Here is a 27,134-nt window from a genome sequence, read left to right as displayed (position 1 = left end):
CCCCAACCACCCAGGGCCTGCCCACAGCTCCCTAGAAGCACTGTCCTATGTCTCCTCGCACCTCCTTTTGTCTTCTTAGCACCTGTGGTGGGAGAGGAGGCATTGGGCTGTGGCATTGCCTAGGCCCAGGGCTTGTGGACTGAGGACTCTTGGCTCACTTGTCTATTGCAGCCCTGCTGACACTTAAATTTGGAGTCTTCGAGGAAAAGGTGCTTTCACTTCTATCACATGCCAGCAGGTGGAGACAGACTGCTCGGTTGGATGAGCATTAGAGACAGCCCTTGGTTCACGTTGCTGTCAAGGGCTTCACTCTTCCCTGCCCTTTCCCTCCTGGGTTTGTCGATAGAAAAAGAGAAAACTAGGTCATCAGTAAAAGAGGATTCCTTCATTAAGTGCCAAGGGAAACATGGGTCTCCGTTGGATGAAATTCCTTCTCTATAACATTTGAGCTTCAAATTCTCTACAGATAATACTTATAACATATTTATGATACAGTTTAAAGAAGGTTCCTGTCAGTCATTGGAAATCCCACTTCTTGGCGTGGAGTTTATTTCCCTTCCTTTCATTCAGGCGCCAAGTCGGACCGTGTTGCGATGGTTCTGGGCTTGTGGCCTGACCGCTCTGGGCTCACTTGTCTATTGCAGCCCTTACGTTGTGGCTTACTGTCCACCCTGCTGAAACTCAGGTTCGGAGTCTTCGAGGTAACGATGCTTTTACTTTTATTACATGTAATCGGCCCTGAGAAATACTAGCTGGGGGTTGGCTGGATACGGAGCCCTGTGAGAACTGGCTCTGTCTGTTCCATTGGTGCAGGCTGGCCGGCTGGCGGGGGAATAAGCAGGAACCGTTTCTGCCATTGTATGGCCCTGTGTACTGATTTGCAGCTTTTAACCAGAACACGAGAAAAGCCCACACCGTCACATCTCCTCCACGCTGTGCAGTGTCGGCCGCCAAGCTGAAGGCATTCCTCCCGGGGCCCGCTCCCCATGAGCTCACCCTTTCCCCTCCTTTCTGCCCACAGCGGTCCCAGTCCGAGTTCTCACCCATCGGAGAAGATGCCCTACAGACCTGTTTGCTGGAGGCTGCCTCGAGGCAACCGGGAGGCCTGGGCCAGCAGCCCAGGGAGGAGTCAGCATGGCCCAGCTGGAGGAGCCTGGACAGTCCGGACCAGACAGGTGAGTGTTTTAAGCAGCATCTAGCTGGCCTGTGGGTTAACTGTGCTGTTTGGAGGCTTCTGGCTGCCACATGGCCGCTCAGCTCTTCTCCTGTCATCTGAGCAGCGTGTGCCCATTGTGGGCAGCCTGGGCAGTGTTCCTGTGAGACCTGTGGGACAGTGGGGGGCTCCTGGACATGTGTGTGCAACTCACATGGCTGCAGAGCCCACGTCAGCTGCCTGTAGAGTGGATGGAGACGAGGACAGGGGGGGGATGTCTCATACAGGCCAGGAACGCTAATCCAACCCAGCAGACAGGTCAGCGTTCAAAGGGATTTGGCTCCCAGTGTCTGGTTATAAGAGTGTCCTTTCTGAAGCCTGACATATTTGTTAGGGCGACACTTGCTATGCCAAGTGAACCACACCTTTAGGTGGTTTAATGCCATCGTTTTCGTTCTCATCAGGCAGCCGTGCAGTGCCGTGTCCTGGCTGCAGGAGGCTTTCAGAGGCTCCTCGACCCTGTGGCTCTGCCGTCCCCTAGGGCCTCCGAGTCTTCTGCTGGCCATTCTCGTCTGGCCAGCAGGTGGAGGAAGAGAGAATGGAGACGTCAGTGCACCTGCTGTCTAACCCCTCAGCAGGGAAATGACACCTGCACCACCTTCACTCCCATCCCAGGAGCAAGAACTAGTCACATGGCCCCACCTTGAAGCAGGGGATCCTGGGAAATGTAGTCCTGGCTGGGAAAATGCATCCCAGGAACGGATGACACATGATTTTTTTTTTCCCCTGCCACACAGGAGGAGGGCATTGCTGTTCCCCCTTCCTGCTCCTTCTCCTGGAATGCCTCACCTCTGTACAGGGCGATTGAACTTCCCTCTGCAGAAACTCCTCAACATCTATCACACACAGTCCTTTATTAAGCTGTCAAGTCATGTGATCCCTCCCAACCTCAGGGGCCCAAACTAGCTGAGTCCCTTTCCCAGAGTCACACACACATCAGAAGGCTGCCAGATGCTTGAAATCCCCTGGGGAGCAGCCGAGGGCGGGGAAGCCCCTGTGCCCAGGCCAGGGAGATCTCTTGGGCCCCAAACTGGGATAAAGATGCTCACCCCACCCCACACAGGTCAGTTCCTTCCTCACCTAAACACGCGTACCTGTGATGGAAGCTAGGAATGTTGTCCCCACAAGAGGGAGCCATAGAGAGTACTTCCACCCCATATTATCCCCCCAAATCTCCACCCCTTTCCTCAGCAACCGTAACAATAAATTAGCAGCAAAATACCCACAGTGCTTTCAAGGATTGTGCTATGACTTCTGCTCTATTAGGGCAAAGACTTAACCAGCAGCCAGATAAGCTGATCCTGTTGTTATCACAGTGCAAAGAATAAGAAACAGGAAGTGTTTTTTAACAGTTATTCTAAAGACCTTCCAAAAGAAATCTTTCCATGTGGACCTTTTAGGACCTGTCAGTAGAAATTGCGGAGATTCTGTGAGCACATGAAGTTTCCCTTATGTATGTGTATGGTTTTGGGTTTCCTTAAGTGCATTCTCCCTTTCTAGATCAGTTTTCTTCCCCCTGCTGTTGCCCAACAGACCCACATTCATTCATTCGTTCATTCATATTTTTTTTCTTTCTCTCTCACCTGGATGGGACATTATCACAGAGAAGGAACTCTTAGATTCCACAGGACCTCTGAGAACATCGCGTAACAGATCTTCACTAAAGAGTAATAAATAACTAGCTTTTAAGAATCTCTTTACAAGGAACAGCGGCCACCTGCGAGCCCTATTTTGTTTATTCCTCCCACGGCGTTCCCAAGCACTGCCATTATCCTGCGTGCCAGGCGAAAGCCTTGAGGGACAGTGAGGGTGAGTGGCCTGTCCAGGACCCCACAGCTGGGAGCACCCTGGCCCTCACATGCAAACACCGTGGCTCCGATCACAGCTTTTTCAAATTGACAGAGTCCCCCCACCTAAAAAACAAACAGGCAGCAGTGACAAGAACAGCATTTCAGAATCCAAACGTACACGCTGGTCCACTTGAAGGATGTGATAGACCTTCTAAAGGACACTCCACTCCACAGAACAGTTCCCCGCTGAGTTACGCGCACTCCGCAGACGTTTGCAGAGGGCTTTGCTTTTCAAAACACGATTGCGCGCATAACATTCCGTAAAACAAGGCACCGGCGTGTAATTCCGCAGTTCTGTGTACGCATAAAACTTAGTTCAACAGCATCGCACACACACGTTTCACACTCGGTCCAAACATCCATGCATCCCTCAGGAGGAAGCTGGAAAATGAAAAATTAATAATAAATAAAGCGCTTGTGGAGGAAACCGCCGGTTTTCCTGAGGAATGCTGGGGCTTTGACGTGCTGAAATGTCCAGGCCAACCCCAGGGGTCCGGACCGCTGTCTGATATGGACAGCAGGAAGCAGATCACCCCGGGGGGCAGGGCCCAGCCTGAGCGGAGCCGAGATGCAGAGCAGAGGAGGCCTGGAGGCGGAGGTCGCCGTAGAAGGTTAATGCCCACCGGGCTGTTGTCAGCAGCTCTGTTTCTGCGTCAGGGGGAGGGTTGGTTCTGGAGCCGGTCGCCCCACAGCTGGGGTCAGCGCCGGGGGCACTGCGGGCTGAGTGAACCACAGCAACTCTGCCTCAGTCCTGACGGCGCTCACAGCAGCTCGTGGGTCCCCCCAAACACACACTCACTCAGAGACCTTGACCGAGCAGCTCCTGTGCGCACAGCTGGGACGGGAAGATCAGGGGACGGTCCCTGCCCCTAGTTGCTCGCTGACTACCGTCTGCACAACCAGGAAAGGGTGAGAATTTGGACAGAGGAGGGGGTGGCGAGGAGCAGGGTCCCAGAGGATGCCCCCAGTGGAGCCCAGATGTGACGTTGAGCAGTTCCCATGATGCAGCTCGACAGCCAAGGTTTTCATAGGGTTGAGTGTTCGTGGAGACGTCTGTGCTCTTGCCGAGAAAGAGGTTGGCCAACTTCTAGCTTCCCCAGGGGAACATGGCAACCTGGGATTGCCAAAGGCAGGGCAGGAGAGGAGGCGGCACTGGGCTGACTCCCGCGCCACCTGCCAAGGCTGTTGTGAGTGAGGTCTGTACAGCTGCTGAGGGCAGGGTGTGCTAACCTGTGAGGTGGGCCAGGCAGGTGATGGAATCAGGTGATGGTGTCTTCTCGCATCCACTGAGGAAAAGGAGGATCTAAGAGACAAAACCATGGCCAAAGTCAAAGGGCCAGGACCTGAGGCTGCCAGCAGCAGCCTTCCCCTCTCACCGTCGCTGCCCAGGCCAGGCCAGCCGAGGACAGGAGTGGGGCGACTCTCGGAGACGGAGGGGACCATCTACCTGGGTGGCATTAGATAGGAGTCAGATCTCTGAGTTTCTCTTCATCTGTGCAGCACTGGGCCCTGGGAGGCCTCGAGGGACTTCCTGGGGACCTTTAAACTTGTCCCCAGTTAGGTGTGCCCCTGTGGACTTCCTAGAGCAGCTGCTCCCCAAGACCCCAGGAGCCAGTCATGGGGCAGTGGCAGGTGGCAGCCTCACCTGCTCTAAGCTGATAACGGCCTCTCTGGTTTCTCTCTCCCCCCGCCCACCTACAGACCGGGCCCCCGTTTTGCAGAGCCCCGATGGGAACTGGGTGGCACTGAAGGATGGCGCTCTGCCCCCCGCCCGCCTGCTGGCCAAGCCTAAGAGTGGCGCGTTCCAGGCCCTGGAGGCTGCCTCCAGCGTGGCCTCCGCCTACGACGAGATGGTCTCAGACAGCGAAGAGGACTTTGATTGGAGTGAGGCCGTGAGCACGCTATGCCCACGGCGCCAGGATCTGCCCAGGAACCCCCAGCATCAGCCCACGCAGGCCCAAGGCTTGGACCAAGTCCCCTCCGCCACCTCTGCTCCCTCCAGGCTTTCCCCCCACCTCGAGGCCACGTACTCTGACTCAGAGACGTCCTCCACGGGCTCCTCCCGGGAAACAGGGCATCATCGGGCCAGACTGTCCTGGCTGCAGAGGAAGGCTCCTAGGACCCCTGTCGCCGAAAAGATGCACCTCCAGGGGGAGCTGGACGTGAACTTCAATCCCCAGGCAGCCAGCAGGGAGACCTCGGACAGCAGCGAGCCTGAGGAGGCCCCCCACGTGCCAGACCGGAGGGTCCGGAGGTGGAGAAGGGCCCGCGTGGGCTCAGAGGATCCAAGCAAGGAGCTGTCTTCCCCCAACGCCCATTCCCAGGAGCCGAACACCCACCAGGTAATAAAATAGGTGCGTGCAAACGCACGTGCGCACACACTTTCCAGGAGGATGTGAATTCCTTCAAGCATGGTTGGCATAGAGCAGTGATGGCGAACCTATGACACGCGGGTTAGAGGTGACACGCGAACTCCTTTTTTTGGTTGATTTTTCTTGGTTAAATGGCATTTAAATATATAAAATAAATATCAAAAATATAAATCTTTGTTTTACTATGGTTGCAAATATCAAAAAATTTCTAGATGTGATACAGCACCAGAGTTAAGTTAGGGTTTTTCAAAATGCTGACACGCCGAGCTCAAAAGGTTCGCCATCACTGGCCTAGAGAGTCCGGGGTTAAGACTTCAGACCCAGATTCTCATCATGATGTTTGCTGTTAGGTAGCTGAGCGACACAGGCAGGTCACATCAACTCTGGCATTCCACGGCCCCCTCAGAGATGAGAGCTTAGGGTTCAAAGTAGCTTTGCAAGGTGTGGCCCCGGACCAGCAGCATCAGGGAACGTGCTGGAAATGCAGATTCGCAGGCCCCACCCCAGTCCTGCTGGATCCAGCCATCTCTGTGGCCGTGAACTCTCCTGATAACCCTGTGCATGCACGTGTGAGGGCCACTGGCACCAGGGGAAGGGCCTGGGGCCTAGAGTCGGCCTTCCTGGTTCAAGTCCAGCTGTGTGACCTGGGCAAAGCATCTCTCTAGGTCTCAGCTTCCTCGTCTGTAAATGGAGATACTAGTGGAACCCACGTCAAAGAAGAGTTGAGGGAAGTGAAGGTCACAGAATTTGGCGTCAGTCCTCCCTGACCTGTGCATATCGTGCCTAGAAAAGGCCCTTATTTGGGCTAAGCTCTCATTTTCTCTGTAAAACAAGATCATTAAAAGTGATCTCAGGATTGTTGTGACGATAGAGTAAATATAAAGTTCTGTGCAACTGGGAATCATTATCACCTAGCTCAGGTGCAGACTGCTTTCCCGAACTGTGAGTAACTTCCCTCCGGGATATTCTTGAGGGTCGTCTGCACACTGGCAGGTATAAAATGCCATATACGCAGCATAAGTAGGTACCTGAAGCTCTCTGTTTATTCTGAAGTGGCTTGCAAGTTATCTTTTGGTATTCATCCTTGCAGGGTGTCGATAAAGAGAAGGCAGGCGCTGGGAGAAAGGTGATGGCTTGGACCAGTGTTGTGTCCACCTCCCCTGGCAGTGTCCTCTCCTCTCCACTAGGTGGCGATGGCATTGCACTTCCAGGGACTTCGAAACTCTGGCCTCCGGATCCTCCCTTCTATTTAGTTTACTAGAGCAGTTCTCTTCTCAAAAGAAAAAAATATTTATTATTGTTTACCTGTATACTTTTAAATTATAAATTTCAAAACACAGATATCATCCCTCTTGACCACAACCCTAGATCCTTGCTATCTTCCCCCAAATGACTACAGTTGTATTTGTGCATTTATACGCATATGGTACATTTAGAAATATAGTTCTGTAAATGTATCTGTGTTTTAGCAAAACCAGCGTCTTTCTACCCATATTCTTCTTCCTCTTTCTCTTAACAATAAGTCATAGGGATGTCAGCACACACAGAACTGCTCATCATACCTGCAAAAGATTGCATCACGTGGTCCCCGGGAGTGTGGGAGTGGGAGCAATCCATCCGGGTGCAAGCAGTGAGGGTGCCTTGCCTGTAGGGAGTTCTTAAACAAAACTAAATCTAACAGGAGTCAGTCTCTTTCTTATCGCTCGGAACCATGCACGGAAAAGTCTAAGCGATGCTAGTGATGGAAAACTTCCCCACGGGGGCAGGCTGCTGCCAGCGTCCACCCAATTCCCTGGGCTTTCCACTCTCCGTGGGGAGGAGGGACCACCACCCACAGTTCCCAGAAAGATGGACATTAAAGACTTTCCAGAGACTGAGGTTATAAACAACGCTGCGGAGAATATTACTGCAAGTCTCTTTACACAAATACAGGAAGTAGAATTGCTGACTTGAGGTATATGGATCTCTCATTCTAATGAGTACTGGCCAGATCAAGCTCCCAAAACCTCATAGCAGTTCACGCGGCCAAGCACCGTTTGAGTATGTTTCCCCTGTTGTCCACAGCACTTAGTGCCGTCAGCCTGTGAAACTGTCACCACCTTAAGTGAGGGAAGAAATGCATTTCTTTTCAGTTAACATTTTCATAGTTACGACTGAGGTTGCGCATTTTTCCCGATATTTGAAGCTATGTGCATTTTTTTCTTCTGTGAAAGACACATTTATCTCCTCCTGTTATTTTATTGGACCACTTGCCTTTTTCTTATTGATTTTTCCGAATGAGTTTTATTTTGTAATTATGTTGTAGATTTTAGTTTTTTGATGGTTACACCTTGAAAATATTCTCCCCTTGTTTATCACTTTTGCCTTAACTTCATTTTACATGCAAAATTTTTTGTTGCTAATAATTTGTCAATCGTTTTTCTTAATAATAATTTATCATTAATTTCCTTTATTTTTTAATTTTGTACCTTGTTTAAGAAAGCTTTTTAAAAGACATTTTATTTATTTTTTCATCCTCACCCAGGGGTATGTTTTCATTGATTTGAGGGAAAGGCAAGCAGGGATCTTCAGGTCTCAAATGATGAGAGAGAGAAACATCAATGTGAGAAAGAACCATGAATCGGTTGCCTCCCATATGCACCCTGACTGGGGACCAAACCCACCATCTAGGTATGCGCCCTGGCTGAGAATCCAACCTGCAACCTTTTTAAAAATTATTATTATTTTTTTAAATAGCAGGTTGTCAAGGTTCTCTCTCTCTCTCTCTCTCTCTCTCTCTCTCTTTCTTTCTCTCTCTCTCTTTTTTAAATGTTTTTATTGATTTTCAGGGAGAGGAAGAGAGAGATAGAAACATCAATGATGAGAGAGAATCTTCCATCGACTGCCTCCTGCACACCTACCACAGAGGATAGAGCCCACAACCCCAGGATTGTGCTCCAACTGGGAATCGAACTGTGATCTCCTGCTTCTTAGGTCAACTCTCAACCATTGAGTCACACTGACTGGGCCAACCCTTAACCTTTTGTTCTAACCAACTGAGCCACCCGGCCAGAACGGTCACACATCTTTTTAGCAAAACAGGATGGTCCAGATTCTGGTTGCAAATGTGCGTGATGAAGCTCTTCCTGTCGAATGACTAAATGAAAATATCATACTTTCTTGTCCTTAGGAATACATTGTGTGCTCATGGATTCGTGAGTTTAAGATAAGTCACCTAGGACGCTATCACCTGAAGACTCTTGGTCTGAGATTTGACTCATACAGTCAACTTCACCATCATTGTTAGAGTCTGGAGGGCTGTGCTCCTCTGCCAGTTCATCTTCTGAGTCACCCAATAATTGTGAAGCATTGTTCTCCGTCCATTTCTTCTCTTTGTCATTATGAAACTTTGAATTCTCAACTGTATGCAGTGAGCTAAAAGCACACTCAAAATGGTGATGATTTATTTCACTATTGAATCATTCTTCTAGGCAGTTCATTTCTTCCGTATTATTACCTCAGTCTCCTCGCATAATTGGGAATAACTGATGAGTAATCATGAAAAACATCTCCCAGGGTGATGAAAGAGCAAAATGTTTCAAAAGATGGGCAGAATTAGATCACGGAGATCCCATCGTGTACCTTAGAGTTACAAAAGGGCCCAGTGAACCCAGGTAGTAAATGTAAGATAGAACGTTTTATTTTATTTAAAATGAAAATAAATTTTCCATTTATTCTTTGGAAGCCATTCACAAAGTAATAAAAGTCATGAGCTATCAAGCCTTATAAATAGATCGAACAACTAACTCAATGAGGAAACTCAAACTCTAAAATTGGGTCGAGTAGACCCTGGTGGTATGCTGAGGTTGTCTTAACATTCCATATACATCTGTCCACATCAAGGCCAAGAACAAGTGAGAGTCACAGCCTCCCTGTGCTCTGGAGTTCCCAGGCCTGGCCAGGGACTTGCTCACAGGAGGAGCTTAGGAGATGTTCACCAAGTGGAGAGTAGGAGCTGTCGGTGTCGTCACTAAGCTAGAACCACAATTACCAAGGGAATACCACACAGTATTCCTTACAGACATGCAAGGACCTTGCTGCATCTCAAAACCTTTGCCTGGAATCCTGTTCTTCGCTCTCTGCCTTTGAGCTGGGTAGCTGCTATACTTTGATGCTCAACTCAGACATTGATTCCACAAGGAAGGCTTTTGCCTAATCCCCAGCGTCTCCCAGCAAGTGCCCCTTAGTGGCTGTCAGAGCATCCCTCCCACCCCACCCCCTTCTCTGCACGCGCCATCATGGCGGCTAGCATGGAAGGTTTTACTGTGCCTCCTCTAGGGTGGGCCGGATTCGCTCAACCTTTCCTTATCAGCACCAGCACGGTGCTGCCCAGGCTGGGCGCCCAGCAAGTATTTTGTGACTAAAATATCCTGATGAATTCCAACGTGTCTCTGAGTGCAGATGCTCACCTGTCCGAACCCTTTAAACCCCTTCCCCGGCAGAAACGTGTATACGCATTTTCACAAAATGTTCTTTTTCAGTCGTCGACGAGTATACTAAGAAAATATGGTAAAAAAATATGGTTTATAGGAAGACGAGTTACAAACTGTTTTCATAACCAGCATCAAAAATACTATATAGAACCAAAATAAAAAAATTAGTCTGAAAAAGAAACGTTTTTAACAAAAAAATTGTTGGGGAAGGGGTTAACAAAGTGTTAAGATGCATGTGTTTGAGAAAATAAAAAGGGAAAGTAAAAGCCCATCTGTGTTTCTCCAGACCAGGTCAGGGAGCTGTCACTTTCCTGGACGATCCTCCCTGGGGGCCAATGGGGACAAACCACGTGACTGCAGGAGAGGCGTCCTCGGCTCACGGTTCTGGTTTTCATTCAGGTGTTGGGTGACTTATCAGAGACCGACCTCGGGAAGGAGACTCGGCACCCCCGGGCCCGTGCCGACACCACGGAGGAGAAAGTAAGAAACAAGTTGTTCGAGTTGGCGATGAAAATGAGTGAGAAGGAGACGTCTTCGGGGGAGGATCAGGAGTCCGAGCCCAAGACAGAGTCCGAGAATCAGAAAGAAAGTCTGTCCTCGGAAGACAACAGCCAGAGCATCCAGGAAGAGCTGAAGAAGGTAAGGGCCCTCTTTCTGCAGCCGGGTCTGGGGAAAGGTTCTGTATTTGCACAGAGATGGGGCGGTCCCCAAAGAGCTCCCTCTAAAATGGCTCTCCCCGTGCGCTTGGGAGAACCCCGGGGAGCCCTTCGTGCTGAGCTCTGAGTGGCGCAGGCAGGACCGGCGTTGTGTTGTACGGAAGGCTACCAAGACCTCTCGGCTCTCACAAGCTCTCCTTCGTCGACACAGCCCTTTGGGCTCACGTCTGTAGTTTCGTGCTGTGATCTCTCATTGGTGAGGAGCAGGGCTATCCCACCTCGCCCTGGGGGTTCTGCCTGCGGGTTGGGATCATGTACCCATCCCTCCTTCAGGCAGTGATGACGCTCCATGCGTGGTCTTCGTGTGGAAGTGGCCTGCTGGACCGTTTATCCCTGCACTTTTCAGATCTGTGTGTGTGTGTCTTAGCCTCAGAATCCATATGTGAAATTCCGGAGTTTTAAACAGGTTAAAAACCCTGCTACTCCCAGGGCTCCCAGAGCCCCAAACACCTCCTCCCACTCCCCCACCCCACCTGCCAGCCAGAGGTCCAAGCAACATTGTCAAACACAGGGGGTAGACCCAACCCTTGGAGAAAGGGATCCCAGACTCCCGCCTCTGTCAGTGCTCTGCCCGCTCCTCCTCCGTGTGCCTGGGCTCCCTGGGCAGCTTCTCCATGTACTTTCAGGCTGCACTTGGCCACGTCAGCGTCGGGAAAATCCCTGATACCCCCAGTGGAGGGGAAGAGGCTGACACTGACTGTGTCCTCTGTTTACTTCATTTAGTAAAAACCCTACGAAGTAGATCCCCCACCCACATCTAGCAGGTTTCAGAGCTGGGGCTGCACCACGCACCTGCTTGGCCTCAAGTCACCGGCTCCTTCCTTCACAAGGAGCTGCCTCCTCTGTAACTCAAGAGAAGCTCTTGTCTGGAAACTTCTAGATTGCCTTGCATGTATGATCGATCTTTTCCTGTTTTGAGAATATGCCATGTACACCAACAAGTTACTGGTCACCCGCGTGCATGGGTGAACGAGCCCCCTTCGCCTGCTCAGCAGTCAAGCTGAGGTTCCAGGGAGAAGCCAGGCCAAGCTTCTGTAGAGAGGGCTTTGTCCAGACGTCACTGTTCCTCCCGCCTCCACCCCGGCCTGCTCTCTGAGAGCCAAGCAGAGAGACGTGCCCCTTCCCACAGACACAGTGACATCGGTGGCAGGTCAGGGTTCTTAGTGACAACCCGCCTAGGAATTAGGGCTTCAGGTTCCTGTCCAGCCGCAGCAGAGCCGTTTCATAGACGCATTTTCTCTTGACTGGACTCAGCCCTTGGCTGTGAGCAGACGTGGCCCTGGAGTCCGCTCCCTCGGGCTGGCTGTGTGGGAGCCCAGGGATGATTCAAGGATGGTCCCTGATGTCTGCATTTTAAGTAGCTGAAGAATGAGCTTCTGGGGCGTGGGGCCCATCCAGAACTGGGTTCCCAAGGGATCATGTTCTTTCTTGAAGCCAGCTTGGTTCCACTGCGCCTCAGGAGTCAGCCTTCCAAACCAGCGGGTCTCAGCCCAGAAGTTAGCTCTTGTTTCTCCTCTGCTGCCAGGCAGGTGGCCCTGCCAGTGGCTCTGTCACCGAGTCCTGGCTGGATTGGTTCTTAGAGCCATTTGCCTCTAGGCATGCAGGTGCTGTGTCCCTGAAAGAGGGGCGCAGCGGTGGGCCAAGTACTCCCAGCCTGGGCTTGGAGACCACGTTCAGGGGCTGAATCTCCCACAAACCCCCCAATCTTCCTAGGCTTGGAACAGCGATCCCCAGGTGCCCTTCTGGCTTCAAAATCCCATGTAGTGGGTTAAGTAGGTTTCTGTTTTCTGACGTTAAGTATCATTTGTGACACTGTTTCTGGCAAATGATGTCCTGTGTGTCAAATCTTTAGAACATGAATGTTTGTTGAGGGTTCACATTACTCAATTTTTGCATTATCGTCAACTTTTCACATCCAGTGTCCTGAAAACATGTCTATTTGAGGTGTCTTTGTTTGCCAGTTCTTACCACAGCGGGCTGAGCCATTGTGGTTTATTTTCACAAGGGAGTCACAGACTAGCTAACGTCTCCCCCGTTTATAGTTTCAGGGAGTAATTCTCACCAAGGTACTGAGACTTCTCTAAACTAACCAGTGTCACTGTGCACCTTCTCATGGCTGCTCCCCACTTACTGACATCAAGTCACATAGAAAAACAGTGCTGCTCAGTGGTCAGGGAGGCAGGCTCATTGATGCTGAGAAAATGCAGAGCCTTGGGCTTCTGAAGCTTCACGTGCTTGTGACCAGCTTTTGTCGACATCGCAGTGTTGACATAAAACCAAGTATTGTCCGCGTGTAGCTCGCCCTTGCAGAATAACTCGCCATCCACAGGCGGACTGGCTGTCCTTCCTCTCGGGTAGCTTTTCCTTTCAGCAGAGCGTCTTGATCTTTAGTTGGTGCTGAAGTGAACATGGTGTTAGATACTAACTTGTAGCCGACAGACTCCGCTGACCTCAGCAGGCCGTGTGCCTGTGGAGGAAGTCACGTCTCTTTTCTAACTCTCTATTTAACTCTTGCCCTAGGGCAGTGGTTGGCAAACTGCGGCTCGCGAGCCACATGTGGCTCGTGAGCCGCAGTTTGCCGACCACGGCCCTAGGGAAACAGAGGCATTAGCTATCCACTTAGATATCCTAACTGGTTTGGCTTAGTGAATAGAGCTTTGGCCTGCGGACTGAAGGGTCCCAGGTTCAATTCCTGTCAAGGGTACATGCCCTTTTTGTAGGCTCTATCAATGATTCTCCTTCATCACTGATGTTTCTATCTCTCTCTCCCTCTCCCTTCCTCTCTAAAATCAATAAAAATATATTTAAATTTTTTTAAAAGAAAGCTACAGCTCTTGTCCACGGTGCTTGAACAGGCGAGCAGGCTTCATTTGCCCATGTTGTCTGTCATTGGTTCACCCCTTCCCCAGCCTGTCCTTGTGCGGAGACAGTGGGGAGGGCCTGCCTGGCTGGGAAAACAGCTCCAGGGTCTCCCCTGGATAACGGGACTTCGGCAGAACACCTTCCTCTCTGGGCAAAAGGTGAACTGAGCGCGAGGGAAAGACTGGCTAGAACTCCAGTGCAAAGAGCCCTTAAAGCCTCTGTAACTTGCAGGTGTCACCTGAAGGGTCAGGCAAAAATCTAGGTTACCTCAGCCACAGCGGTAGAGTGGTAGATGTGGTTTGAAGAGGGAAAGGCAGAGTAGCCCTAGAAGTAGAAAGGTCTCAGAAACAAAGCTCTGGGCCCACTAAAGCCCAAAGGTAAGACGCCCTGGGGAGATGGGATCATGGGAGGTAAGCGGGGAGAGAAGGCAAAAGGGTACCGTCTGTCTGAAGCTCTGCAGAATAAACAGGACTGTGCTCTTGGAAACATTCTGAATAGAGAGAATATAAAAACAAGAGGAGAGGAAGGAAGGAAGGAAGGAAAGGAAGGAGGGAGGAAGGGAGGGAGGGAGAGAGGGAGGAGCCTTACCTATAAACACAAATACCAAAATTTCAAATACAATACTAGCAAACTAAATTTTGCAATATTAAGAGAATCACAAGCCACCGCTAATAGATTTATTCTGAAAATGCAAAAATGAAGTTAATGGCAGGAAACCTCATTGTTATAAGAAATCGTTTCGTAAGTGCTGTTTTTTAAAAGCACATCATAATCTCAACTGACGCCAAAATGGTCCTTGGAAACATTTAACACATATTCCATTAAAAAACTGTCAATGAAACAGGTAATTATGATTAAGAATATCCATCTCAAAGCAATACAGTGAAACCCTAGAGTTTTTCCTAAATGAGAACTCATTGTAAATATCAAGAATATCTTGAACATCATAATATTTTACTATTGATCAAATAAATACATGACAAAGTTATGAATGTAAACACTTTTACATAAATGTGTATTTTGTCCATCAAAATAATAGTATATACATATGTTTGAAAAATAATAAGTATGTGTGGCTTTAAGATTTTTTAAAATTACAGGTGAATGATTTGATATTTGTAGTACCTTCTTTAAATAGTGATTGCTTCCAAGAAGTAAATAAGCAAAACTGGCTCTGAGTAGCATAAAATCTGAACAGACCGTGGAAGAAATTGGGAAAATAGTCAAAGAGTTATTCCTCAGAAAGAAGCTAGACCCAAAAGTCTCTGCCAATAAAACTCATCAAATGTTCATAGTACTAGTCACTTACATACTATTTAAACTGTTCTTTAGCATTAAAAAATTGAAAGTATCCAAGTTCATTTTATTTATTTAAAATCTTGGTCTGAATCTGACCCAAAAGTCAAGATACCACCAAAAATTTACATACTAACTCACTGCTTAATAAAGATTCAAAAACCCTGAATATGTTAGCAAATGGTTTTCAACTACATAATAAAATAATAATTTACAATGGCCATGTAGGATTTAGTCTAGGAATATCAATAATATCAATTTTAGGAAACATTAATATTTTTCATTATATTTATAAGGAAAAGGGGGGAAACATGATTATGTTTTTAAGTTCCTTGATTGCTGTTGGACATAAAGTAGAAAATTCATAAATGTTGAATGAAGAATGAATTCTAAGCAATAGCTGATAAAGTTAAGCAACCATTTCTGATAAAATAGGAAGATAAAAAACTCAACAGCAGTGGCTTTTAACTTTTTGAGGGTTGCAGATCTCTTTAGGTATTTCATAAAAGCTAAGACTCCTCTCTCCATAAACATGTAAAGAATGACAATGACCCAGGAGGAGTCTCACCCACTCATGCACCAGATAGGAGGCATACTGACCTTGGTTATGGCTGTGGTCCTTGGAGTGGCCTGTGAACCAACTCTAGTTCTTCTTGGCCATGGCCCTGTAACCCCTGGAGAACATGAAATTAAACAATTACCAATGGACAAGAGAGCTTTTGTGGGAGTCCAGGAGTCCAGTAGAGAAGTTCCAGAATAGCATTGATGATGGAAAATCAGCAGTTCACAAAGACAACAAGAAAGGAAGAAAAGAACAAAAAAACAACAAAACATCCAGAAAACAATAAGATGGCTTTATAAAGTCCTTACCTATCAATAATCACTCTAAATGTAAATGGATTAAATTCTCCAATCAAAAGATACTGAGTAGTTGAATGGATATTTAAAAAAAAAGAAGAAGACCCAACTATATGCCTACAAGAGATTCATTTCAGCTTTAAGGACACACATAGGCTCAAAGTGAAGGGATGGAAAAAGATATTCCATGCAAGTGAAAATCAAAAGAGAACATGGGTAGCTATACTTAACATCAGACAAAATAGATTTTAGCTCAAAAGCTTACTAGAAAGGTGATTATATAATGATGATAAAGGGAGTCAATTCATCAATCATAACAATCATAAATATATATACTAGTATATCCAACATCAGAACACCTAAAGATACTAAGCAAACACTAAAAGATCTAAAGGGAGAAATAGACAACAATACAATAATAGTAGAGGACTTCAGTACTTTCAGTAGATCATCCAGACAGGAAAGCACTAAGGAAATGTTGGACTTAAAGTATATATCAAATGAACCAAATAGGCACATACAGAACATTCCATGCAACAGCAGCTGAGTATATTTCCTTCTCCAGCACACACCAAATGTTCTTCAAGAGAGATTGTATGTTAGGCTACAAAACAGGTCTCACCAAATTTAAGAAGATGGATGTCATACCAAATATCTTTTCCACACATTACATTATGGAAGGAGAAATTAATAACAGGAGGAAAACTGGGATAGTCACAAATATGTGGACGTTAAACAGCACTCTCCTGAGCAACCAATGGGTCAAAGAAGAAATCATTGGTAGCTTGGTAACTCAAAGCCATGAAAGTCTACATACCCTTTGGTCCAGCAATTGTACTTTCATTCATTCATCCTAAAGGAGAACCATGGATAAGCAGCCCAGGTATCACAGTGCGGTTCACCAAGCATTGCATTTGTATTGTAGGAAAAGATTGGCACACCCTGATTGTCCAGCAATAAGGGGATCTTGCAGAAAAGGAGGGGATGAGGCCCAGAAAACATTGGAATAGCAAACACAGATTGGTCCAGATACCAGCAAGTGGGTAGATTTGACGTCAAGAAGTTGAAGAGGTTTTCTTTTATAGTCTATGTGGGGTTTTTCCCCCCCTCCCCTCTTTAGCTCTCTGACTAGAAGGCAGGTTTTTCTTCTGAAAGTGAGGGGGATAAGGGCATTGGAGTTTCAGGATTGTGGAGAGGGTTTGAAATAGCTATCGCATAGAATGGAAGAGAAAAGAATGTGGATAGAAGGGATCCGCAGGCAGCCATAGAGACCTGGGTAAAGTCAGAGATCACGAACATTTACCTGAGACGTAGAGTTTTTAAGAGAATTCAGCAATCTTGCAAATAAATGCAAAATTAAGATCCATTCTATTCTAAGAGAAGGTCGGTTAGTAGCCGCTCTGCTCATAGATCCACATCACTCAGCATAATTACACAATACAGCTCAAATGGTTCTGGGATTCACGCTAGAACTCCCTATGTCAGGAGTTTTTAGTTTAGCCATTAATTTGCCATTAACTAAATTTGCAGATGAATCTCAAACCTGATGGGGGGAGGTGGAGGGATAAAATGGAAATTAATACCCATAATAGAAGCAAAGAATGTGAAATGAAGACTTAACAAGAAAACTACAGATCTCCAAGAAATCTAGCAGTTTGCTAGTAGGAACGATAGTGTAAAGTTGAATTCTTCCAGAGTTAAGGTAGAAGTTTAATGTAATTCAAATAAAAATCCAAACCGGGTACTTATTCACTTTCATAAATGATTTTTAAATATATATTTTATTCATTTTTTACAGAGAGGAAGGGAGGAGAGGGATAGAGAGTTAGGAACACTGATGAGAGAGAAACATCGATCAGCTGCCTCCTGCACACCTCCCTACTGGGGATGTACCCGCAACCAAGGTACATGCCCTTGACCGGAATCGAACCTGGGACCCTTCAGTCTGCAGGCCGATGCTCTATCCACTGAGCCAAACCGGTCAGGGTCATAAAGGATTTTTAAAATCATCTGATAAAATAAAATCAAGAATAATTCCAAATGTTTAGAAAAAAATAAGAGGAATGAAGAGGGCCTATCTGTTAAGATATCACATTATGTCTTACAGGCACAGTAATTAAATTTGTGAATATTGATACAAGATGCAATGAAATAGTCCAGAGAATATCCTAGACCAGTGATCAGCAAACTCATTAGTCAACAGAGCCAAATATCAACAGTACAACGATTGAAATTTCTTTTGAGAGCCAAATTTTTTAAACTTAAACTATATAGGTAGGTACATTGTTATTAACTTAATTAGGGTACTCCTAAGGCTTAAGAAGAGCCACACTCAAGGGGCCAAAGAGCCGCATGTGGCTCGTGAGCTGCAGTTTGCCGACCACGGTCCTAGACTATATTAAAATTAAAGTATTCATTTTATGATTTGCACCCACCTCTCCCCTCTGATTGTGAAAAGATCACCTTTTAGTACATGGTGTTGGGACAAAGGCTCACTTCTTCCTTTGGGGAGGAGAGAATGGAATTTGAAGCCCCTTCATTCACTATTTAGTCAACAAATAATTCTGTTGAAGGAAGAGCTGCACTATAGCAAGAATAAGGGAGGAAAGTTCCCGCTTTCATGGAGTTTACCTCCTGTTGGAGGAAACAGCAGAGGAATATGGACATACATCCGGGGAAGATGTCAGGTGATGACAAGTTGGAAGGAGACTGAGTCCTGGATGGTGTGACCAAGTGTCTCTGAGACCGAGACCTGGAGGACAAGGAGGAAAAAGTCAAGCCAAGACCTAACGGACAGGCTTGTCAGGCAGAGGAACACATGCAAGGCCTGAGGTGAAAATGACCTTGACAGCTTCAAGGAACAGGCTAAAGACCAGGGTGGCTGGAGCGAGGGGGCCAAGAGGAGAGTGATGGGGACGTGAGAGAGGGCAGGGGCCAGAGCAGGCAGGGCCACGCAAAGAATTTCGCTGTCTTCTGGTGAGAGGGGAAGCACCTGGAAAGGTTTCAGCGGAGGAGTGACAAGGGGTACGTTACATGTATCAAGTCACCCTGGCTGCCCTGTGCCACCTCCTTTTCCGGTGGTTATAGAAGGTGGTTTCATGTCTTGTTGGGCTTCTTCAGAGCTGAGTGCGTGCCCCGGGGGCACCCTGGTTACCACCAGCAGTGGGGAAACGTTTCCCGTCGGTGTCAGGAACCATTTTTTTCTGAGGACTAGCCAGCATACAAAAACAAAATACATTGATGCCCACAGTCACCTCCTCAGCCAGGCCAGGAAGCCCACCTGCTCTACACCTGCCAGGCAAGGTCTGGTTGACGGCCATGGCCCTGGGGTGTCCTCCTCTCTGGCCCTCACCAGGTCCTGCAGTGGCCTTGCTCGGGTGGCCCACATCCACAACAGGGAGTCCACCCCAGAAGGGCAGGGCCATGCACAGACCAGTGGCTTTCTTTCTAGCGCTAGACTGCAGATGGCACGTTTTAGAAAACGCATTTCTAGGATTACCGTTTTAAAATGGTTTATTTCTTTCATAAGTGGCTTGGCCATCAAAATGAGGATGAGTTAAGAAGCCGCCCGAGGGGCCTGCTGTCTGACCTCCCGTACGCTTTGTTTCGGTTTATTACACCTGCTAACTTAGTAGCACTTTCATCCCCTCTCTCGTCAAGTCCCTCTTCGGGACAGGAGTCTGGTGCTGGAGAGCGTATTTTGACGGGCTGTAGAGGCGTCGCCGAGCGCCATCTGTTTCATGAGAATTGCAACATATTTGCATTGAATTTTTCTAGCAGATTTCTGTCAGCTATTTAGGAGGACATTCGGGGTTTCTTCTCTCTCCCTTGAAAAAGGGAAAAAAATACACGAGATCAGGGCATTTGGACACATGTCCTTGCCTGCTCTGGACGTCTGGTAGCAGCCTTTCCTAGAGCCGGGACAGCACCTGTGGGCTGGGGCAGGAAGTGATGGTGTCACACTCGGAGACCTCATCCTTCTTCACTCTGCTTGTCCGTGGCGGCCAGGGCCCGGGTGGGCTCCGAAGGGCTCGGCGCAGGAGCCTGTCATGGGCAGACCTCAGGCTCCGTGGTGTGGTTGGTCATTGCCAGACCATCGAGCTCATTCTGAGCCATGTCCCGTGGAGGCTGCAGAACCACCCGAGGGCCCTTCTCTTGCTGACCTGCTGTTCTCTGGTCTGATTACTCAGTTCAGTTCTATTCCGTCATCACTTTCTACAGTCCATCGGGCCCCGGGAATTAGGCACGTGGGGCGGGGGGGGGGAGGATATGACAGATGGGGAGGAGTGTGGACTTCAGAGATCAACGTCTCTGGGCTCAAACCCCAGCACGGTATCTTCCTCACTGAGCCAGGGTCTCTTCACCTCTGAAGAGGGGATGAAAGCATCCACTGCGTGAGGCTGTTGTGAGGGTGAAATGAAATGATGACGAGCCTGTCACACTGGGCACAGGAGGGAGCTGCCTTAACTCCAAGCTGGCTTCCTTCTCTCCTCTCCTCTTCCCCTCCAAGGGGCTCAGGAGCAGCATTCTGCAGGATAAATGGGGTAGTTACCTTAGGAAGTACCAAAGGCATTAAAATGCCAGGTTTTCTTGCAACATTTTACTGGTCAAAAAGCAAAACAACAAAATGCCTATGGGCAATATTCGCCTTTCAATTTATAAGCCCTGTGATGGGGTTAAAAATTGATTATAGATGGAAGTCATTACTGCCAAACAACATTGAAATCCAGCTTATTGCTCGATGCCATATGTTCAGATGAACTCAGAGATGCAGCCAGTTCTTTGGGGTTGAAGTACTTCTGCTCCATTCATGACCTTGGTCCAGATTTGGAGCCATGAATGAGTGTAAAAGCTAGAAGCAACTGTGTTTGTTAGGAATATGTTTAGCAATAAGTAACAGAAAATTTGGCCAAGAGTGACTTCAACAGATAGGAAATTATTTTTTTCCTGTAACAAAGATGTTCAGGAGCAGGTAGTGAAGGATAATGCTATCTGGGCTTCAGCCTTTCTGATCCACCTTACTCAGCATTTTGGTATTTATCCTCACCTTTCTCATAACTGCACATCTGTGATCAAGCAGAAAGAAGTAGAAAAGGGGCACATCAGCTGCTCTATTCACCTGTTAGAAAAAAGCAGCTTTTCTAGAAACCTCTCTGTAGGATTTCCCTTCAGACTCATTGGTCAAAACTATGTCACATGACTGCCCCTAGCTGCAAGGGAGGCTGAGAAATGGAGTATTTTTCTGTTCAGCCTCTATGCTGGAGGAGGCCAGGAAGAATGGGCCAGAGAATGGGCCAGGTGTGTGCGAGCTAACATACAGTGGCTAGCAAGACCCTGCAGAGGAACTCTTTTCCAATACGCTCATGGTACAGATGACCAAACTGAGTTTCAGAAATGGGATATAATTTGGCCAAGGTCCTGTAAGAAGATGAAGTTAGAGCCTGGGTCTCCTAACTCCCTGTCCAGAAAGCTGCCCACTGGACCACGCCATGGTTGTATTTGACAGAGTCTGTGACTGAAGCTCTGTGGAGGAAGTAGGATATCATCTAGAAAGTGAGGTGATGGATATAAAACTCTCAGCATTGGGCAGAAGACATGGTAGCTTCCTCTTGAGCTTTCCTTCCTCCCTCCCGAAGATTCTGAGATAATTCAGCGTGAGTCCCAAAAGCCAGGCCAAGTCAAATCAGGCCTCCGAGTCCCCCGCTGCTATGTAGATTGTTTAGCCTCTCTTCCCTTTGGCACATTAACGTTTGTGTCTGTTATAATGGAAGCAATCTCATGACGAGCACCATGATAATGTAGAATTTCCACGTCATTGTTAATGTGCTATTCTTGTCTTCTGTCTCCTTCTGTTATTGGGCCAAACAGAAGTATTCTGCTGTTTCTCTCTGCAACATCTCCACAGAAGTCCTGAAAGTCATCAATGCCACAGAGGAGTTGATAGCAGAGTCGACAGGGCCCTGGGAGTTCCCACCTGGCCCTCCTGACAGAGAGAAGGGGACATTTCCTCTTGGGACAGACCAAGTGAGACTGGATGAGCAGCTGACCTCCCTGGAAGAAAACGTAAGATGGTGTGGATGTGCCTTGTCCGGGGCAAGCATGTGTGAAGCAGCTGATGGAGTTATAACTCGTCACAAAGAGCACAAGGACACACACATACACACCCCCACCACCAGAGCAAATACATTCTCAGGAAGGGTCTTGGGCTGGGGTCCTGCCTACAAGTGATTTGTTAGGGAAGTGCTCCCAGGATAGGCTAGTAAGGGAGAGGGAAGAAGCCAGGTGAAGGTATGATCTTAGACAAAGAGTAGCTTCAATCTGCTCCTGCAGGGAACTCGGGGGTTTAAGTTGCCTCTCAGAGTTGTCTGACCTAAGACAAAGGAACAGGCCCTTCCTATAGCCAGCAGGCTCTCCGTTTTCTTTGTGTGCAGCAAGGTGTCTATAGTAGCCCAAGGACAGTCTTGAGTGTAGATTTGAGCTATTGGGAACAAAAGCACACTGAAGCTTGGAGGTGAGGAGTGGGCATGGATGGGGCTATGCAGAGACTGTAAAAGAGATGTGTGGGGATCCAGGTAGAGCATGGCCAGCGCCATTGTAGGAGATGAGCCATTGTAGGAGATGAGAGTAGTTGCCCACACAACTCAGGTTACGACAAATGTCTGCCCTGCTTCTCAGATAAGTCTGCTGGGAATAGAGTTTTCTATCCTTTCAACTTGTGAGGACAGAAAGAATGTCATAGATTCTTACGTGTAAATATCCACAATCATTGCTGAGCATTTCCATAAAAGTCCAATGAGAATTTTCCAGCAACTCAGACCAGGGGCGACACAGAGTCCCCTTCACCAGCTGGCATAGTCCTGCCCACGAAACGGGTATCAAACCAAGTCAGCTGATTCCATCTTTGCAGACCCAGCTGACTGAATCCTGGTGTGGGGGTGCGCTAATGAATGTTGTTCACGGAAATCAGGAACTGTTCTTAGAGGGAATTTTTGCTATAAGTTGAAACAACAAATCAAAATACCTCAAAGTTTTACCCCTCTCCCCCCAAAAAAGCCAATCTTTGTTTCACTTTAAAAATTGAAGATTTTCTCCCTTTGGATTCCCCTGAAACCTAAGCGTGTATCGATCAAAGTGCTCGCCTCACTCTGCCGGACTTTCTGCCACCCATTTGTCTTCCCTTCGATCAGTCGGCATCATTGACACCTGGGGTTAGTAATTCTTTGCCATAAGGGGCTGTCCCACACATTGTAGGACATTTAGTAGCTTCCCTAATCCCTCCCCGTTAGATGCCAGGAGCAGCACCCTCCTGGTTGTGTTTGTTTTTTTATTGATTTTTAGAGAGAGAGGGAAATGGGGAGGGATAGAGAAATGGAAACATCGATGAGAGGAACATCATCCATCAGCTGCCTCCTGCCGGGCCCTTCCTAGTTTTTTGTTTTTTGTGTGTTTTTTTAAAATATATTTTTATTGATTTCAGAGAGGGAGGGAGAGGGAGAGAGAGAGAAACATCAATGCTGAGAGAGAATTTCTGATTGGCTGCCTCCTGCATGTCCCCTACTGGGGATCGAGCCTGCAACCTGGGCATGTGCCCTTGACCAGAATTGAACCTGGGACCCTTCAGTCTGCAGGCTGACTCTCTACCCACTGAGCCAACCAGTAGAACCCTCCTAGTTTTGACAATCAAAAATGTCTCCAGCCCAGCTGCTACTGCTCAGTGGTTGAGCATTGACCTATGAACCAGGAGGTCACTTTTTGGTTCCTGGTCAGGGCACATGCCCAGGTTGTGAGCTCGATCCCTAATAGGGGACATGCAGAAGGCAGCTGATCAATGATTCCCTCTCATCATTAATGTTTCTCTCTCTCTCCCTCTCCCTTCCTCTCTGAAATCAACAAAAAAATGTTTTTTAAAAAATTGTCTCCAGACATTGTCAAATGTTGGAAGGGGCTCTGTGGGGAGGCGGGGAGCACAATCACCCACAGGCTGGGAACCAGACTTGTACATCCTGTACACGGGGCCTGCTGGCTCCATCTGTGGCTCTAGCCCTCGGCCACAGCCTGGCGCACACTGGAGAGGCCCAGAGAATGCTCATCTGAAGTAGGATTTTACCCGATGAACAGAGTCCTTTGTGAAGAAATGATGACGCCTCACGTGCAGGGCCTCCCTCCCTTCACTGTGTCTGTCATTCGGTTCTTTCAGTGCTGGCCGTCCCAAAACGGCCCTGACCCTGGACACACTGCACTGAAAAGGTTAGAGCAGCGGTTCTCCACCTTCTGGCCCTTTAAATACAGTTCCTCATGTTGTGTCGTTGCTACTTCATAACTGTAATGTTGCTACTGTTATGAACTGTAATGTAAATATCTGATATGCAGGATGGTCTGAGGCGACCCTTGGGAAAGGGTCGTTCGACTGCCAAAGGGGTCGCGACCCACAGGTTGAGAACCACTGGGTTAAAGTGACGATAATGTATACCTGGGAAAGGGTTGCTTTTTTTTTTTTTTTTTTTTTAACAAAGTATGGTATAAAAAAACGTGTGAAGTAATCGGGATTTAAATGATAATGGTCAGTCCCCGAGGCACACTTAATGCAAAGAGAGCTCAGCACGCCTTTCTCTTCCCGCAAGGAGCATGTTGAAGAAAGTCGGAGTTTTTGTAAGATCTTTTCATGGTGTGTTATGTTTCTCTCCCTGGGTTTGTTAACACTTTCGGTGTGAAACGCACCCTCTTACCCCCTGATCCAGGATGTCACCGATCCCCGCAGGGACAGGACGGAAGCTCACAGGCCAGGGTTTGTAAAGTACTGCTCCCCTGCCCAGCCCCTGGCGGCTGCCTCTCCTGTCCCGGAAGAGTTAACTGCCTTCCTCCTCCTCCTCCTCCTCCCCTTTCCCCGCTCCAGCTGCCAGCTTCACCCCAGAAGCTGCTCTGTCTGCGTTCCTTTGCATTTGAGGGGGTTTGGGTCCAAGAGGGATGGCTTTCCTTTATCTCTCTAGTTCACTGATCACAGCGCCAGATGGGCTGCTTGGCTCTGCGGGTTCCAGATGGAATTATCCGAGCGGCGGCGGCGGGAACGGGCAGGGCTGCTTCTCGGTCTGGCCTCTGGGTGCAGCCGATTGCATTAAGCCCAGCTTTTGTCTGGCTCTTCTAAAGAGCGCCCCTCGGCCTCCGCGCCTTCCCCTTTGTGCCGAGGAGCCCGGGGACAGTCAGAAATAGAAGCGGCGACACTTACTCTCGCCTTCTGAACGTCGGCTACCGCAGACCAGGACTCCTAGATGAAAGAGATCGTGGGCTTAAGGATGTTTCGCCTTTAAAAATACCTCTGAAGGCTTCAGAGCTGCCTAAGATAAAAATGTCACATTCTGACGCCGAATCTCCTGTTTTCATAAACTGCCTCGTTCATCCATTTAATGAGAGGGAGGCATGGGGGTTTCAGAATCCCCTTCGTCCCTCGCTTTGACACGTCTCACCTGCTGTTGGAGCCGGCCCTGTGAAATCCGCTCTTTCTTCCCAAAAGGCAGCAGGAACCTGGGCCAACCCCAGCCTCCCCTGCACACACAGTGGGGCTTCGGTTTCTTGGGTTGAATGCCTGGGTCTCGGTGCTCTTGCTGAGAGCTGGGAAGTATAGGGCTCTATCGTGCCGGTTGGGGTCTGGCTGGAAGAGGAGAGTTTCCGGAAAGGATGAGTACGGGGGTGTGCTCAGGGTTAAGGGGTGCTGTACCATCCAGAGAGTAGCGATAGGAGGAAGCTGACACCAGCCCCAAGGCAGTGTAGCCCAGGGAGAACTGGATTCTGGAAGAGCGCCCCCTAGTGGAAGCTGTCAGCCTGGGGCCCAGGCAAGGAAGGCTCTAACTTCTGTCTTCTCCTGCCTTTGATATTTTGCTGGTGTCTCCCCTTGGCCAGACCCATCCCAGTCAGCAAGGGAGCCTTGGTGATGAAGTTCATGTAGACCAGCCCTATATAAAACAAAGCAGGGCAGGGTGGATGGAAAATGTATCTAGGGATCAATAGGGAACCACTGAACATGACCATTCTTGGGCCTGTGGGGTAAACACTAGGGACCAACAAGGGCCACCCCGTGAGTGGGAGGGACCAGTCGGCTCCCTCACCCTACATCCCCGTCTGAGCACCGTTCTTATTCTTATCTTTGCTAAATGACAGAGACAGCCTGAGGTAGCCCTAATTCCCAGCCACAGAGGCCGTGGAGGGACCATCCAAACTTCCCTTTTAGCTCTGTCCTGTAACTCTCAGCAACACCAAATACGTTAGCCATGTTTTCTGCAACCATGGCAGCTGCCCCACCAGGACCCGGCTCTGCCCCAGAATCCAGGACCAGACAAAGATGTTGGTCCTTCTCCTCCTCAAGGCTCTTGCAAACCCCACAGCCCAGGAGAGCGTGATGCACTTGAACTGTGCTTCTCAGATGGTTCTCTGACCTCCGAGAGCAAGGAAAGAAAGACTGTCCCTTAGTGTCTTACATCCCCTAAAGTGGGTTTCCTGGAAGCCAAACCCAATAAGATGCTCTAAGATCAAATAAGTGAGAAACCTGTATGTTAGTACATGAAAGACAGAGACGTCCTACAGTAAAGAAATCTGCTTAATTCTCTTTATGACCACAAAGTCCTTTTTTAATGAAACATCTGTTCTCCTCCCTTGAACCATTTTGAGAAAGACTTGCTGAACCAGGACCAGTCAGTGGGGCCATTGTCATCAGTGATTAGGGACTGGAGAAGACAGACTACTCAGACATGGTAACCATAGTTTTCACCAAAAATGGGCCTGTATTAAGCAAGCAATTCCGGGTTAATGTTTTTCAGTGGGTTATTTTTTAAGGTTAGAATAACATTTTCATTATATAACGTGCTAAGTGTTGTTATTTCAGCCCTGCGTTTCAGAACCAATGTCATGTCATCCTCTAACCCAGTGGTTCTCAACCTTCCTAATGCCACGACCCTTTAATATATTTTCTCATGTTGTGGTGACCCCCAATTTCATTGTTACAAATTGAACATAATTAAAGCATAGTGATTAATCACAAAAATAATATGTAATTGTATATGTGTTTTCTGATGGTCTTAGGTGACCCCTGTGAAAGGGTCGTTAAACCCCCAAAGGGGTCGTGACCCACAGATTGAGAACCGCTGCCATAGATATTCAGTATATGCCTATAGACATGCACAAAGTAGAGAAGAAAGTAAAAGCCATTTATTGTCTAATTCAAGTATAAAGCACTTTATTACAGACTGGTGATGGTGGTTAAATATTATTATTTTTGAGGGATTGGGTCAAATAAAATGTCTGTAAAATTGGCTTTATCCTGCAACCCGCTTGAATTTGGGAGCAGTAAAATTAATGAAAGAACTCTCAGATTATGTCTATCTACTGACCTTTCTTATTCTGAACAGTTTATGTTCCATTTAATTTCTTACACATCAAGTATCACTGCATCCAAAATAGCAGGGTAAGAGTCACCTCATTTTACATAGAATATGTAAGCTTCCATT

The 27,134-nt window shown here is 47.9% G+C and overlaps 1 protein-coding gene across 3 annotated transcripts in view; it reads left to right on the top strand.

Moving 5' to 3' along the window:
- The window catches only part of MYRIP (myosin VIIA and Rab interacting protein), a 183,604-nt gene that overhangs the window by 144,492 nt on the left and 11,978 nt on the right, over positions 1 to 27,134 (top strand). For all 3 annotated transcript variants that reach the window (XM_006770537.2, XM_015568402.1, XM_015568403.1), the window contains 4 exons: positions 1,022 to 1,175; positions 4,765 to 5,405; positions 10,307 to 10,546; positions 21,508 to 21,702. In XM_006770537.2, the coding sequence (XP_006770600.1) occupies positions 1,022 to 1,175; positions 4,765 to 5,405; positions 10,307 to 10,546; positions 21,508 to 21,702 (1,230 nt within the window). The remainder of the gene's footprint in view (positions 1 to 1,021; positions 1,176 to 4,764; positions 5,406 to 10,306; positions 10,547 to 21,507; positions 21,703 to 27,134) is intronic.

This window comes from Myotis davidii, unplaced genomic scaffold (assembly GCF_000327345.1).
Source record: "Myotis davidii unplaced genomic scaffold, ASM32734v1 scaffold663, whole genome shotgun sequence".
Taxonomy (NCBI): Eukaryota; Metazoa; Chordata; class Mammalia; order Chiroptera; family Vespertilionidae; genus Myotis; species Myotis davidii.
Note: the sequence above shows the minus strand (reverse complement) of the source record. Positions and strands in the feature narration are given on the sequence as shown.